This window comes from Pungitius pungitius, chromosome 11 (genome assembly GCF_949316345.1).
Source record: "Pungitius pungitius chromosome 11, fPunPun2.1, whole genome shotgun sequence".
Lineage (NCBI taxonomy): Eukaryota > Metazoa > Chordata > Actinopteri > Perciformes > Gasterosteidae > Pungitius > Pungitius pungitius.
In genome coordinates, this window is record NC_084910.1 from 12,282,671 (window position 1) to 12,298,849 (window position 16,179).

At 42.4% G+C, this 16,179-nt stretch overlaps 2 protein-coding genes across 6 annotated transcripts; one reads left to right on the forward strand and one right to left on the reverse strand.

The window, feature by feature from the left end:
* Window positions 1–597: 597 nt before the first annotated feature.
* On the reverse strand, window positions 598–6,585 carry tbrg4 (transforming growth factor beta regulator 4). 4 transcript variants are annotated; one of them, XM_037453905.2, is made up of 12 exons: window positions 6,444–6,516; window positions 6,293–6,365; window positions 5,413–5,933; window positions 4,992–5,312; window positions 4,379–4,553; window positions 3,344–3,501; window positions 3,119–3,229; window positions 2,873–3,017; window positions 2,286–2,528; window positions 2,053–2,164; window positions 1,797–1,911; window positions 598–1,137 (listed from the first exon to the last, which is right to left on the reverse strand). In XM_037453905.2, exons 3-12 carry the CDS (start codon window positions 5,839–5,841, stop codon window positions 1,036–1,038), a joined length of 1,911 nt encoding a protein of 636 aa, XP_037309802.2. In that variant the 5' UTR covers window positions 5,842–5,933; window positions 6,293–6,365; window positions 6,444–6,516; the 3' UTR covers window positions 598–1,035. The 4 variants fall into 4 exon arrangements, with proteins under 4 accessions (XP_037309802.2, XP_037309801.2, XP_062421258.1 ...); XM_037453904.2 differs by having other exon boundaries at window positions 6,279–6,365; XM_062565274.1 differs by lacking the exon at window positions 6,293–6,365 and having other exon boundaries at window positions 1,723–1,911; window positions 6,444–6,585.
* A 1-nt stretch (window position 6,586) lies between these two features.
* LOC119197524 (potassium-transporting ATPase alpha chain 1) lies at window positions 6,587–16,020 on the forward strand. 2 transcript variants are annotated; one of them, XM_037453902.2, is made up of 25 exons: window positions 6,587–6,640; window positions 8,440–8,580; window positions 8,745–8,846; window positions 8,998–9,057; window positions 9,277–9,480; window positions 9,655–9,768; window positions 9,915–10,049; window positions 10,429–10,546; window positions 10,649–10,917; window positions 11,094–11,172; window positions 11,347–11,466; window positions 11,556–11,665; window positions 11,771–11,905; window positions 12,106–12,298; window positions 12,480–12,655; window positions 12,842–12,978; window positions 13,155–13,305; window positions 13,428–13,596; window positions 13,898–14,052; window positions 14,235–14,358; window positions 14,458–14,603; window positions 14,727–14,860; window positions 15,224–15,325; window positions 15,517–15,608; window positions 15,712–16,020. In XM_037453902.2, the coding sequence occupies exons 2-25, from the start codon at window positions 8,569–8,571 to the stop codon at window positions 15,738–15,740; spliced, it is 3,066 nt and encodes a 1,021-aa protein (XP_037309799.1). In that variant the 5' UTR covers window positions 6,587–6,640; window positions 8,440–8,568; the 3' UTR covers window positions 15,741–16,020. The 2 variants fall into 2 exon arrangements, with proteins under 2 accessions (XP_037309799.1, XP_037309798.1); XM_037453901.2 differs by lacking the exon at window positions 6,587–6,640 and adding an exon at window positions 7,668–7,952.
* The last annotated feature ends 159 nt before the right edge of the window (window positions 16,021–16,179 follow it).

The following is a 16,179-nucleotide window of genomic DNA, read 5'->3' on the forward strand; positions in this document are numbered from 1 at the left end:
ATCCCAGTATTAAACCCTAAAGATTGAGATTAATTTGATCTGATTATGTGATGGTTTATCATACAAACCATTAGTTTTTTCTCTAAAATGTTTTATTCTTCTCTGTCTTCATACTACTATTAGGCTCCCTTTCAACTCTTTCTTTCTCCTCTTCACTGACTTTCATGTCAGTCTTCTTCCTTCCGCCATTTAACAGCCTCTGATGTCAGTGCTGCTGCTGCCCTTCATGTTGTGTAACAGTTTGAGGGGTCAGCAGTGTTTAGCTTTTAGTTTTAGCCTTATAGTTCAGATTCTAAATAACACTGTTGAATTAACAAACCCATTAATATCCATGATTGGTATCATACCTGAATTCCACAATCCAAATTCAACAGAGCAATCAAAGAAATTAGCCTTGTATAAATATATCTACTGTAACCTTAATTTATATTGTGCTAGCAAACTGTGAACATTTTCTTTGATGATTTAATAAACATTAGCTAAAAATACTGATCACAGCACCAGTGGCCAGACATGTGTGCTATCAGCTGTCACATATGAGATTAGGCTTTCTGAATATCAAATAGTCGACTGACAATAACGACCAGACAAAATAAGTAAAATGGCAATAAAACAATTTATTCCATTACAAGATCCCACACAGATTATTATATGATTCCAATCTATTCACATGTCGATAACAAGCCTGATGTTTTGGCCAAAATGATACAAATGACCTTGGTGCATCCGTTACACATGTCACACGCAGAAGCAAAGACTCATATCCTTTCTACAGAAGGACGCGCTTTTGCGTTCATTTCTGTCTCTCTCTGGCTCCTAAAGCCTTGCTCGCCATAACCATGGAAACAAGGAAAGCCCCACACGTTGCCAAGGAAACCAGAGTGTAAATATTTTTTTCCAGACAAGTATGAGAGAGCTTTTTCTGCAATGCTGCTTCTCTCTGAGTGTGAATGTGGGTGCGTGCGAGTGTATTCCCCCGTGGTCCCATTTGATGGGGAAAGCTCTGATTTAGCTGTGTCTGCAACACCGATTGGATCACTTGGCCATATCCTCGGCCACGGCCTTCCCCATTTTGTCCTTCAGGTACGCCAACTTGTGCCATTCTGTCTTCAGCTCAAGCCACTCATGATAAGGCACCTGAAAGAGGAACAAACGGAAAGATTTGAAAACATTCCTTTTCAGAGAGAAGCACCTTCTCATTATCAATACGTGCTTAAGAAAACACACCAACACATTTAACAGAAACATTGAAGAGACAATTTTGGTTTTTAGTCTGAGAAGCATGCGGTTGTCTTGGTGTATTGGTGAAGGAGTTTGTCCTGGATGAGAGAGAGCGTTTGCATTGGCCTTGATAAAACAGAGCAGTGCAGCAGCAGCAGCTCTATTTATACCGCAGCCCACTCTACTACTTGTTCTACCAAGGTACCGGGGCATTGTGCATCGCATTAGACTGTCAGATAGTGTGCTTGTTTGCCTCCATTCTTTTTGCAATATGTCTTAGTACCACAGCAAAGATAAGATCAAATAATCCCTTATTAGTCTTTCAGCGGGGGCTAAAACAAGAATCCTCGAGTACTGAAATAAAGTATTTTATATATTGTCAGTGACTGTATAGCTGTTATTGCAAAGCGTATTTATAGTTTCACACTACAAATTGTAGCTCAGCACACCCTATCCAAGGAAATACACTAAATAACATGTCCACCGTTAAATAAAACCTACTTTGAAGAAACTAAAGCAAGGCCACAAAACACTTCCACAGAGATGAGATGTCCCAATCTCCTGCCTCTCCCCACCTCCACTGTGATGAAACCAGCCAACTGGAGATGTCGTTTCATCATGGCAAACCGTCCCAGAAGGTCTTTACTCCTTGAGCCAAAGTTTGGAAAATCCCAAGCTAAGAAAGCAAGCCTAAAAACAGATGGAGAACAATAAAGGCAAGGGCGAAAGAAAATAACTTCAGACAGCTAGAGCAAAAGATGTAACTTCAGAAAAGCATAAATAAATCTTTTACAACTACCAAGGCCCTCAGGATTTTCGTCTTTGACTCACCGATGTGCCCCTGCGGGTAAAGCCTGGTCTCCTCCTCCACTGGGAAGGTGAGGGGCTCTCAGCATCAACATGTCAATTGGTTTGTTGTCACAATCCACCACCATCTCACCGTCTGATTGGAGAAAGCCATGTCAGTTGTTTAATATCTCTGAATGTTCATCCTTCATTTTTACAGAGAACTTTAATCTAAACGTGTTTGTGATCTCAACGGGTTTCCTATGTGGGCCACTCACCGATAGTCCACCCGTAAACAGTGCCAACGCCAGTGCGAAGGGCCTCTGTCCTCCCCCCCACCAAACTATGCAAACTCCCTCTGAGACTGCTCTGCAGGGGAGAGAGGTGGGAGCTTTTGACTGGATCAGACAGGGCCTCCAGGGAGGATGGAGTCTCTAAGGAACACTGGTGCTCAAAGTGGAGTGTAGCAGCAACGTGGAGGAGCTTCAGCTGATAATTCTCCACCCGACCTGGACTGGCCACTAATGGACAGAAAAGACAACAGAAATAGAACCAGTGCTGCCAGAACGTAAAGTATGTATGTTTTTACTGTTTTAGTAATCAATGCAATGCTTTGGATCTGTGAGACCTTGGGAACAATGTCCCTGTCTAATCACAAATAACCAGAAATTCCAGGATGTAAAAAAGAAAATAATGTAATCCTCGTGGGCCTTATGGCTTGGTGAGAGAAGCACTGAGAGGGCAATCTCTGCCTGAAACACTTTGACCAGCCTCCACCAGAGTAGAAAAGCGGGTCATTTTAAACTGCTGACCCAATTTATGCTACAAATTAAGACAAATTAACGTCCACAGTTGTGTGTCTTACCGGACAGTTTGGTAACGTGACTCTGTTGTAGGAGGGGGCTGAGGTAATGGGGCTTGGCCTGCTGCAGCACACACAAAGCCCAAACCACATCCGTCTGTAAGAAGGGCTCCAGCCCCGAGAGAGAGCCCCCCAGCACAGAGTGAACCTTCACACAAAATGGCACATATTGAGAAAACAATTAAAAAGGCGGGAAGTAGAAGCCACCATGTGCAGTCAACACAAAGCCTATCTGATATTCATTATTACCATGCTGAAGAACTCTTCTCCTTTGCTGGGCTGGAAGTTCAGTCTGGCAAAAGTCATGAGCAGATTACAAAGCTGAAGGGTACTGTACTTCTGACAGTTCACAGTGAAGTGCTGGTGAAAGAATGTACGTAGAGTATTACACAGTGAGCGACACAATTTGTATTCAAATACTTTGAGGGATTGAGCGCTAAATTAGAGTTAGCAATGACACAAATAATGACTGACCTCAGCAAAGGCCTCAAAGAGCGGGACGTGGACCCATTTAAGGAAGCCGAGTGATTTAGCACAGCGTGTGACATCGGCAGAGCTGACCTCAGGGACTCTGGGTAACAACTCTGAGGCCATTCGCTGAAATACCTGAGAATGGTGAAAATTTAACTTCCCTATGGAAAGCACAATGACAAAATTGGTACGGTTAGAATTATACAATTTGTTACTGTGTAGACATCGCTTTAATCCCTTCTGATTTGCACTTGACATTAAGCGGTTTATTAATGATTGATTAATTAATTGGCCCAGTATTCCAGCATCCGTATTGGAATATTAAGGCTTTATAACTGATAGACTAGTTGTTTTCATATTTATTTAATATTAATATGAACTGTTTGTGCCCCTTCCATCCGGGCAGGAGGCTGAGGTCCATCAGGACTAAGACCTCCCGCCACACTAACAGTTTCTTCCCTTCGGCAGTCGGGCTCATCAACAGAGCCCGGTCCCCCCCTGACTGACTCTCACTCTCTACATGTACATACACTTTGTCACTTTCACTTGTAACTTTCTGTTGGCTGGTGCACTTTATCTTTATTTTTATTTTTAATTGTATCTTTATTTCTTAACTTAACTAACCCATAGCGTATATTTCACCATATTATATTTTTATCTTATTCCTGCACTACGTTGTCTGTTGTCCATTGTCGTACTGTCTGCTTTCATGCCTTAACCGCCAAGTCAAATTCCATGTACGTCTGACATATTATGGCAATAAACGATTCCTGATTCCATACTCAATGGTCTTGAATGCTTTCAGCCATGAACTTACCAGGCTGTAGCTATCTCTCAACTAGCTTTCATTTCTCTGCACTGCACTTATCTGCGGTCTGAAGTCAGACTTTTGCTATAAAACATCTTTAAATCAGGTAAATAAAGACTAAAGCAAACCAAAAAAATGACTGATGGGGCAATAAAGGCAGAAATGTACACTGTAGTCATTTGGGTTGATGCCTTCCTTCTGTATTAATATGTAACAATCAGCGTTATTACCGTAAGCAAAAGCCATGTCCAGTATGAGAGGAGTGGTGAACTCAGACGATGACTTTTGGAGAAGGTGGTAGGACAAAGCTCTGAGCAGCGGGACCGATCTGCGGCCCTGAGCTGCCAAAGATACACAGGTTTTGCGGATCTCCTCTGCTGAAAAGCCCTCTGCAAGCTCCAAAGCCTGTAATAGAGACAGATAGTATTTAGGGCTGGTGACCTTCATTTGCATGACCCCATAGGTTTGGAGCAGACTCATGTTGTTCATAGGTGTACAAATATGCTAATTGCCCAAGAAAGTGATCACTATTTTCACAAACTGGACGCTCTAGACTTACAGCCGGTGCATACTCATCAGTAACCATGTAAATGTTTTTTTTTAATCAATATGCCTACGCTTTATACTATATATACTTATACTGCTAAAACGCATGTGATACATGTTTTCATAACTGTATAACAATATTTTCCAGTTCCTTCTTAAAGAAAAAAACTTGCAAGCTTTTAGAGACAGCAATCAATTTTCTGGTTTGTAAAAAACTGGTGTGGTACTGTGTTAAGCATGGTTCACTTGTTTAACCGAACAATTAACATGCAAATGGATGCATTTTAACTTTGATACCTTGTCTTCGAGTTTCTCTATCAAGGTTGGTGACATTCGCTGTCCATTTGAAATCAATGCACTGACAGTTTTAGCATCAGCAATTTCAGTCCAACGCAGTTCCAGCTGTTTTAATGCAGCATTCACTATTGCCACATCCTGCTGCGCTTTCCTGCTTGCTCCCCAATCTGCCAGATACCCCAACTGCTTGTAGGTTAGCCTGCGGACTCGCCACAGAACCTCAGTCTGGACAGAATTGAGTACGGAATCAGTGGGGGGCAAACCCATAATCCACAAAGCTCGCAAGAGGGCCACTAGATTGCCATTCCACACCGCAGACACCTGGAAGAAAACCACACACAGAAATGAGTAAGCAATTTTCACAAGCAAAGACAAGGGCTTGGATAAGTCGTCAGTCCAGCTCTGCATGTGACTTCCTTACCTGGCGAGATATCATATTCATCATATGCAATATCCTTGAATCGCTAATCAGTTCTGCCTTTTGTTCCTTAAACTTGCCCTTTGTCCTTAGCACCACCACAGTCCACTTCATCAGGGCATTGGCAGCTTGATTTCCATTCTTTCCATGCTTTTCCCAGGCCAACAGGACGTCCTCTGGCACTACTGCCTTGTCCAACAGGTCGTCCAGCTCGGTCTGTGTAGGCATTGTTGGAAAATGGTCTTCTTTGTTAATTGTCCTTCCCTCGCACATTAACCTTTCTGTGAACCGTGGCCAGCCCTGAGCCCTCCTCATGCCTGCAGACCCAGCTACAGGCGGAGGCAGGCGGGCGGCAGCAGCAGCAGCAGCAGACGTCTTCGAGGCGACCCCGGAGAGCAGACGGCCATATCTGCCCAAAAGGCGGCAGGCCATTGGGTCTGAGAGAAAAGAGAGTGGCCACGGGAGGAAAGGAGTGCGATGGATTCTTACAATTCAGCGGCGGACGTCATCATCCATCGCCAAACCTACGGGGCAGAGGAAAATTAAGAAACGAGTGTAGTCATAGGGACAAGCTACCGGGTTTAAGGGTTATCTCAAGAATGAGCATATTTTTGATTTCTTAAATTTAATAAAGCCACAAATACATACTGTAAAATACCGACCTATATGTTGACCAAAGCATCGTTAATTGGCCAGATCTTAAGCACTTGGGTAGTGTTACGTTTCACAATGGCATTAATGTAGCTAGGTTGAGATTAGTTATGTCTGTTTCAATGACTTTGATTAGGACATCCACCACGTTAAGGTGGTGTGGTGTTAGCGGAAGTGGCAGTCTAGGAGTGAATGTTTCGTCTGTCATGTAACATTACCGTTGAATCCTGACCTTGTCGCTAAAACGAAGAGACGCTCTGAGACAACGCTGGTCGGCAGCGCTTCATTCCGGCCTCATTGTGAAACTGAGCATTATTAGGACAAGAGGAAAATAAGACAGAGCCTCGTAAGGCCGTCAGTTTTCATGTTGAAGAATTACTTACCTGTAATTAACGATTACAGAAAGCTGTTCACATGGAGCTATCTGTCAGATGATGTCGCGCGGAGATGACGTCGCGGAGATGCATCACGTGACACAACTGTAATTGGCCACAAACCAAATACGTCAACACTTCCGCGCCTCAGACTACAACTCCTTGAGAATGAAGTGCACTGCGCGCTCGAACGAAATCGTACCTTGGTGATGCAACGTCAGCAAGTGTTAGAAAATATATATTTTATTGGATAGCAATTTTAGCCGTTTACTTTTAGAATTCAGTTCTAGCTCAAAAAATACTGCCGTCCTGCATTTCCTTTATTGCAACTCAAGAACTTCTTTCATGAGGTTTCAGTGATGCATTGCCAAATGAGAGCTCACATTTTAAACTAGAACACATTTAGCAATGTAGTCTTAGTGAGCCGACCCTTTGACGTATCTCCAGGGCAAGGCGTGTGTATGTGTGCCTTACCTGTCTTCCAATTTGAACCCCCCCTCAACCCTTCTTAGGCATCTCTCTCTCTCACCACCTTTAGCCCCAATAATGTTCAATTAGAAGTGATTAATTAAACAGATATCATTGCTTCGATTAGATATCCACTGTCACTCTACAGTACTAACAATGTTGACTCTTTTAAACACAGCTTATCTAACCTGGCTCTTATTTACCCAGCATGAAGTATGTTCTAGGCAGGAACAGTTAAGGGACAGGGTCACCTCCATTTTACTCACCTCTCTTCATTGCAGGATTGCACCAGGATTCAAAGTGATGGATTATTAAAAAGAGTTGTGTTCCCGTTTCATGGAATGATTCACCTTAATATCTAGTATTCTAAACTTTGCTGTGTGTGTTTGTACGCAACATCTTGCTCTATCTGTATTTGTCCACAATAGCCTGTTTTAACCTTCACGTGTACAATGATACTTTGGAAGAAGTTCTTGATATTTAGAGAAGATGCAAGAGGTCTGCTGACGCATATGTGATATCATGACCCTCAGCCAGGCACAGGTTAGTGCTTAAATTGACTAAAATGTCAATGACAGAACAACTCAGAAATTTTTTTTCCAACCATATTTCACTCTAAATTCCAATCTGTAGAGAAAATGATAAATGACGTGCACACACCTGTAGAGAGTAGTCTAATAATGAAATGTAGTGGACAGAAGTAGCACGTGATCATCAGAGTAAACACATAGCCAGTTACTGTAGCACTTTGCCACATGCTCACACCATTGACATGCTCCTGCCTTTCACTTGCCTCTGTGGTGGATGCTACCTATTTAACACTGCTGACGAGCTAGAATTGGCTTTGTGACTGCAGATTTACGAAATCGACTGGCTATTTCCTGCCGGATGTCTTCTCCCTTGGTATTTGGTTTTGTGGCGTTCCAGGGCACCACTGACTGTCAGTTGTGGTTGTGGCCCAGGTGTCGAGCACTTGTCTTAGCGCATAGCCACGTATGTGGCATCCTGAAACACAGCCTATTTTCCCTCCAGTAATGCCAGTGACTCGCAGTAAGTTAAATGCTTAATACATAAGGACACATTTAACTTACAGAAGGACTCAATATATATACTAGACTATACTAGACGGGAGGTGATTAGTGTAACATTAATTGTTGATTGATGCAGTTTCATGTTAGCTTCACAGGAAGGAATGACATTGTTCCATGTTAACCTTCACTGTTCCTTTCCTCTTCAGACCAATCAGTTTATCAGAATAAGAAACGTGCAGAGTAGATAAGAGATACCAGCATTGCTTGATATGAGTGTATTCATGTAGAGCGTGGTGTGTGTGACCTCCCTAGGGGTGACATTGTTGCTACCTGAAGTACCATATTACGCATGTAGACGTCTTGAAATGCGTGTTTAATCGTCACTGTGTGTGTATGTGTCCAAAGGTATTTGTGCGCATGTCTCTAAAAAAGGGAAGTTGTTGTGCATAAAAGGTTTTCCCAGATATTCAGTTCTGTTTCTGATCGTTGTTGTATGTGTGCGACAGAGAGAGAGAACCAGGGTGTGTGTTTGGGATTGGACCCTAGCTGACAAAATTCCGGGGGCCAAGAAGAAGGATCGAGTGGTCTGGACCTCCATTGATTTAGGAGAGCAGTCCCCTAACAGACCTGCAACCATGACTAAAAAGGTAAGCCTAATTATTGGTTAGGGGATTCCTTGAGACGTATAGTTTTGTTGAAGTTGTTCTTTCGATCACAACGGTCATTCAGTGAATGTTGGTGAATCAATCGATGAATCCAGTCATACATGTGTATGCATGTAAACACTTTGCTGATCACCATCTGCCTTCAGGACACGTATGACATGTTTGAGATGAATGGAGATACGGACAAGAAGAAGAAAAAGATGAAAAAGAAGGAAAAAATGGAGGGAATGAAAAAAGAAATTGATATTGTAAGTAAAAACACAGCAGTGGGGATATTTAGTATTGACCAGCTGTTCATTTACAAGCAACCTGCTGAAGCAATGACCTTGATTAACTCTTATTTACCCTCTAAACATTTGGGCTTCTCTGAATGATTGTTCAATCCGTCTCATTTTGCAGGACGACCATGAGATAACAATTGAAGAACTAGAATCGAGGTACAACACAAATGTTACAAAGGTAAGACATTTCATGACAATTTTTCTTTAATGGGTGCCTTTCTTTTGTGTTTTGTCATTTTTTCACTTCATTCTCCTTCCTTTTATGGACATGTCTTTTTTTTCTTTAATCCCTTATTCAAGATGCCTCAGTTAAAAGTTATAAGGATAATGATTTTGTACTTTCTTTAACCGATCTAGCGCATCATTTTTTAATCAGTTTTCTGTTTTCCATTTACAGGGTTTGACCTCTACCTTTGCCGCACAAGTGTTAGAGAGAGACGGTCCGAATGAGCTGAAGCCTCCTAAAGGAACGCCAGAGTATGTGAAGTTCGCCAGGCAGCTGGCTGGAGGGCTGCAGTGTCTGATGTGGGTCGCAGCTGTCATCTGCTTCATCGCCTTTGGAATTGAATTTGCGAGAGGGAACGTCACCTCCTTTGACAATGTATGTTGTATATCTATTTGACGTTTTTATGCTTCGGTGGGGAAAAAAAAGCCCTTTTGGCTTGAACTGGAGGAATGGAAACTGAAAGGAAAGAAACGAATGGGGGTCATTAACAGTCTTTTGCTAACGACCTGTTTCTGTGGTAATATGGTAATAGCTTCTTTCCCACTTCAGCTTTACTTGGCTATCACTCTCATTGCCGTCGTTGTGGTAACTGGTTGCTTTGGTTACTACCAAGAATTCAAGAGTACCAACATCATTGCCAGCTTCAAGAATCTGGTGCCTCAGGTGAGTTGCATACAACCAATAAAAAAAAATGCAGCAGCATGTCTGCACATTATTTTATTTAAATATCAATAAATCAATGGCTTGTTTGTCATATCACTTTTTTTGTTTTTTTGTTATTGTTTTCCTCTCCCAATATCCCAAAATAGCAAGCCATTGTCATCCGTGATGGCCAGAAAAACCAGATCAACGCCCGGCAGTTGGTGGTGGGGGACGTGGTGGAGATCAAAGGAGGAGACAGAGTCCCTGCTGACATTCGCATCATCACTAGTCAGGCCTGCAAGGTAGATTACATGCATTTCATAACATTCATAACATTCAAGCATTAATGATACGTGTATTTAAGCTATCTATGACTTTAGTTCACATGAATGACTATACTATATATACTATACTTTGGACTATACTTGGCCAAAGTTTGTTTGCTAATATTTCAAATACTAATGTCCACCCTTTAATGACAGCATCTGAGTAAGCTGGCCAGTGTAATCAAGTAACCTTTTATAAAGATAATTTACTGATACAAGGCCAATTATGGTATTGTTGTGTATGAGCACAACGCAGATGGAGATCAAATCACTCTTGTAAATCATGCCTTTCTTACCCCATTTAACCATGTAGACATGTAATTATCTATTTGTGAATATACACGTTGTGTTCCAGGTGGACAACTCGTCTTTGACAGGCGAGTCCGAGCCACAAACCAGAAGTCCAGAATGTACACACGAGAATCCACTGGAGACTAGAAACGTTGCTTTCTTTTCTACAACTTGTCTGGAAGGTACAGAACGCAGTGCATACTCTATTTGAATTTACAAACCTTGGACTACATATGATCTAATAAGCCCACTTTTATAACTCAAGAATACCTTCTCCTTTGCAGGTATAGCTACTGGCATGATCATCAGCACTGGTGATCGTACAATCATTGGCCGAATTGCCAGCTTGGCGAGTGGCGTCGGCAACGAAAAGACCCCCATCGCCATAGAGATCGAACATTTTGTCGACATCATCGCCGGTCTTGCGATCTTTTTCGGGTTCACCTTCTTTGTGGTTGCCATGTTCATCGGATATCAGTTCCTAGAAGCCATGATCTTCTTCATGGCTATCGTGGTGGCTTATGTGCCGGAGGGGCTGCTTGCTACAGTTACTGTGAGTCACCTCAACAAATGTTGTCTTGATTCCATTATTTCCATCATCCTTAATCTATGAAGGCTCATTTCTGAGTGATGGCCCGTATTAGTGAATACGTGCCAGGATGGGATGTTGTTTATGTAGTGAATCACATATGCTGCATGTTCTGTACTCACCTGACGCCTTGTTAACAGGTTTGTCTGTCTCTGACTGCTAAACGGCTTGCCAGGAAGAACTGCGTAGTGAAGAACCTGGAGGCTGTGGAGACATTGGGTCTGTTGTGTTTCTAACAGTTTTTGATGAGTTCAAGGACAATGTGGTGTACCGATTTACAACATGCATGTACAGTATTTAGTCTCATTCAATTCAATGAGAAGGTGTGTCCAAACTTTGGACTTGTACTGTATGTACAGTGCACACGTGTGACCCTTAAAATTGTGTCTTTAGGCTCAACTTCGGTGATCTGTTCTGATAAGACGGGCACGCTGACCCAGAACAGGATGACTGTAGCTCACCTTTGGTTCGACAACCACATCCACGCTGCTGACACCACTGAAGATCAATCAGGTAAACAAGGGTATAATGTCAATATAATATGGGGGATGAATGGTATTTTTCTTCGGAGTAATGTTTTGGGTTGATGGTGTGTTTTCCAGGTCAGAGTTTTGACCAGTCATCAGAAACCTGGCGTTCACTGGCGAGGGTGGCTACGCTGTGCAACAGAGCTACGTTCAGACCTGACCAGGAAGATGTACCTATTCCTAAGGTACCAGCATAGTTTTCTTTTGTTGTCAACATCCACGTGAGCTGACAATATACCTCTTCCTCCCTCCGATTCATTCCAAGAAAACGTGTGTTTGATTTCACACAGAGGCTCGTGGTGGGAGATGCGTCAGAGACGGCTCTGCTGAAGTTCACCGAGCTCACCGTGGGGAACGTCATGGACTACCGCGATCGCTTCAAGAAAGCGGTGGAGCTGCCCTTCAACTCCACCAACAAGTTCCAGGTGAGTGCGGGACTCCTTGTCATACTTAAATAATAATAAACCAGATGATTAGTGGGCTAAAGCTTTTCATATATGCTATCATTGTAATTTCCGCCTTTGACAATGCGATACTGGTGTTCTATAATCCTTTGATTCATGGTGTATCTAGGTGCTCTGATCAATTTAAATGTTGCTCTTTTCAACCATTTCTCTCTCTCCAGCTATCTATTCATGAACTGGAGGATCCTCTGGACCTGCGCTACCTGTTGGTGATGAAGGGGGCACCAGAACGTATCTTGGAGCGCTGCTCCACCATCTTGATAAAAGGCCAGGAGCTTCCTCTTGATGAACAGTGGAGTGAAGCCTTTCAGACGGCTTATATGGACCTGGGAGGACTGGGAGAGAGAGTGCTGGGTGAGGGAGTGCTTCTGATGACCCATAATGGACTTAGATATGTGACTTGCTGTGTCAAAACTCTCCCTTTTTTGTAAAGCAAATTATTTTGTGTTGCTTGAAAAAAGTCACTTATTTATAAAAAATATACAATATGAAATGCAATATAATTAGCTGTGTTTTTTCCTTTTCCCCCTGCCAGGTTTCTGTCATCTCCATCTAAGTGAGAAGGAGTATCCACGTGGCTCTCAATTTGACCCTGATGAGATGAATTTCCCCACGTCAGGACTGTGTTTTGCTGGCCTCATCTCTATGATTGACCCACCAAGAGCCACTGTACCAGATGCAGTGATGAAATGTCGTACTGCCGGCATCAGGGTGTGTTCACATTGCCACACATAGATTTTACATATGACTTAATTGGGCTACTTTAGGTTATTTTCTATTTTTTTCTGAATGAGTGAGAGACTGCTATTTCACTGTCCTTGTATGTGTATTTCCCTCTGTGTGTAAACGCATGTGTGTGGCTGCGTGTATGCACATACATGTACAATCTCTCTTCAGGTCATCATGGTAACCGGGGACCATCCGATTACGGCAAGGGCAATAGCAGCTAACGTTGGTATCATCTCAGAAGGCAGTGAAACTGTGGAAGACATTGCGGAGAGGAAGCGTATTCCTGTTGAACAAGTAAACAAGAGGTATCCGCTGCACATACCGTATATATAACCATTACCATGTGATTACATACCAAATCTACAGAATCCTCCATTGTCTCATCACAATAATTTCCGTGCACTGCGGTGTCTGAGCGCGTGCATGTTCCTTTGTGTATTGTGTCTTGTGTGACTGTGTCTGTCGCTGTGCTGTTTTGCAGGGACGCCCGAGCTTGCGTGATCAGTGGCGGTCAGCTGAAAGACATGAGCAGCGAGGACCTGGATGACGCATTGCGAAACCATCCTGAGATGGTATTTGCTAGAACATCTCCTCAGCAGAAACTGATTATTGTGGAGAGTTGTCAACGTCTGGTAAATACACACAAAAACATGCGCACACATACACACACACTCATTTTACTACCTGTATCCTCTTAATCGAATGATGTGAATGTAAATTCATCTCAGAAGAGTGTGTATCCGCCCCCCAACAGGGCTCTATTGTTGCAGTGACAGGTGATGGCGTCAACGACTCCCCGGCTCTTAAGAAGGCTGATATTGGTGTCGCCATGGGGATCGCGGGATCTGACGCTGCCAAGAACGCTGCAGACATGATCCTGTTGGACGACAACTTTGCTTCTATTGTCACTGGAGTTGAGCAGGGTGAGACTGTGTGCTTTGACAAAACCATCTCAACTCAAGGTTCACGGTCTGTTCACAGAGGTTTCGGTATTTTTAGATATTAATAAATCTCAATCTGAATAGAGTGCCATTTACTACAAGGCCCTAAAACTCAAAAGAGTACTTGTATTATGAAAGGTTTACATTATTCTGGTGGTTACTATATGCAATTTAACTACACATAAAAAGTTGTAAAAAATATAGTCAACAGTGAGTTGTTTATTTACGTTGAGTTGATTGAGTTGACGTTTGTATATATGTGTGTGTGTGTGTGTGTGTGTAGGCCGTCTCATCTTTGACAACTTGAAGAAGTCTATTGCCTACACACTAACCAAGAACATTCCTGAGCTGACTCCATATCTGATCTACATCACCGTCAGTGTGCCTCTTCCTCTGGGCTGCATCACTATTCTCTTCATCGAACTGGCAACTGACATTGTGAGTAATTGGGATAAGATTCGCGAGAAAGTAAATTACTTCGGGCCACTACTTTTTTTCCCAAAGATAACCATCGTCTAATATTTGATTGCATTGTCTAATAGAGGATTTTTGGATCGCCACTCACCGATTCTTTTTATAACAATTGATTTGATAAAGCCCCTCCTGTATCTTCTTCACAGTTCCCCTCCGTCTCTCTGGCTTACGAGAAAGCAGAGAGTGACATCATGCACCTGAAGCCCAGGAACCCTCGTTGTCATCGTCTGGTGAATGAAGCCCTGGCTGTGTACTCCTACTTTCAGATAGGTGAGACCGTGGGAGTCTGTGCTGGTGAATCCCTCTGGAGGAGCTAGACTTAAACACCGTTGAGATCGTATGGACACCTTTTTCCTTTCTTGTTTTCAGGAGCCATCCAGTCTTTTGCGGGTTTTACAGATTACTTCGCAGCCATGGCCCAGGAGGGCTGGTTTCCACTCTTGTGTGTCGGCCTGCGCTCAAAGTGGGAGAACGTTCATCTTCAAGACGTACAGGACAGCTATGGACAAGAATGGGTTCGTATACCCTTCAGATCCTTTTTTTCTGTCTCATGTGTTGATCCTGAAGTACTTGTTAGTTCAAGAGAATATTGTAATTTTTAACAGTGATATCTCCTCCCTTCTGACCCCTGCTTACAGACCTTCAGTCAGAGGTTGTACCAGGAGTATACGTGCTACACTGTGTTTTTTGTCAGCATAGAAATCTGTCAGATCTCAGACGTGCTGATCAGGAAAACTCGACGTCTCTCGGTGTTCCAGCAAGGCCTCTTCAGGTCAGTGAAGAAGAGCCATCCCTAACCTCAGTTCTACTTATTCAAATAGTTGAAGCATAAACCTTTTACATGGCTAATTATGTGCCTGTGTGATGGGGACAAGGCTTATTCTGCATTCAGTTATTGACACAATGGGAAGAACAGGAAAACTCGCCATTTTTCCAACATGGTTACCCCTCGTTGTCTCACAGTCACATCATTTAAATGAACTGACTTTTTTTTGTGTTAAGCATCTTAAACTGTTTGTAAAACACAAACACAAGTTTAACGCATGCAGTCTGTGGAGGGAAACTTTGTAACAAATGTCAAAAAAACACTTGATTGATCCTAACTCAGTGTGTGGATTACTTTGTTTCTGTGCAGGAACCGTGTCCTGGTTTCTGCCATAGTCTTCCAAATCCTTCTGGGTAATCTGCTTTGTTACTGCCCTGGAATGCCCAATATCTTCAATTTCATGCCAATCAGGTAAAGGCACACGGAGGGCACCATCTGAAATCCAAGCTCAGAATGGATCAGAAGAAAAAGTGATCTGTATGTTGTGAATTCTGAGGGTACAAACTTTAATGGAACCATGAACATGGAGCCGGTGGAAGGTCATTCAGCATAACGAGAGCTGTGGCATGTGGTCTAATGATCCATATGTCGTTTCTTCACAGAGTCCAGTGGTGGTTTATTCCTGTTCCATATGGTATATTGATCTTTGTTTATGATGAGATCAGGAAATTAGGAGTCAGAAGATATCCAGGAAGTAAGCACAGATTTTTGTATTTACCTAACATTTTAAAACATCCATTCACACATTTATATCTCTACATATATTTACTATTAATTCATGGATTGTCTTCTTTCAGGTTGGTGGGATCAGGAATTATACTACTGAGACCATGGAGATTTCATCCAGCCATCTGCATGAAAGCGTCTCTCAACAGAATACTGAAAACCCAGAAGACCTTCCCTTATTCACCATACAGGGCATTGATCTATTTATGGATTAAATTATCTTATAATATTACCATTACATTGAAATTTGAGGGGTCTGCCTAAATAAGTAACATATGAATAATAATGAATGAAAGTGGTTGATAATTTACACGGATGTTGCAGCTCTTTGACTATGGTTGCACTGTATTTGTTTTAATAAAACATTTTCAGACTGGTGTTGATCTCAAATTGATAACAAAAGTGGTGCGCCTTTGTTTTTTTAATGATGCATTAGTCCATGTTCACTCAAGTCAAAGTTAGTGCTGGATTATTGTGAAAAGTCATAATCTATCAATTGAATCATGTCACAATCATTCAGCCATAGCTGTGCTCATCTC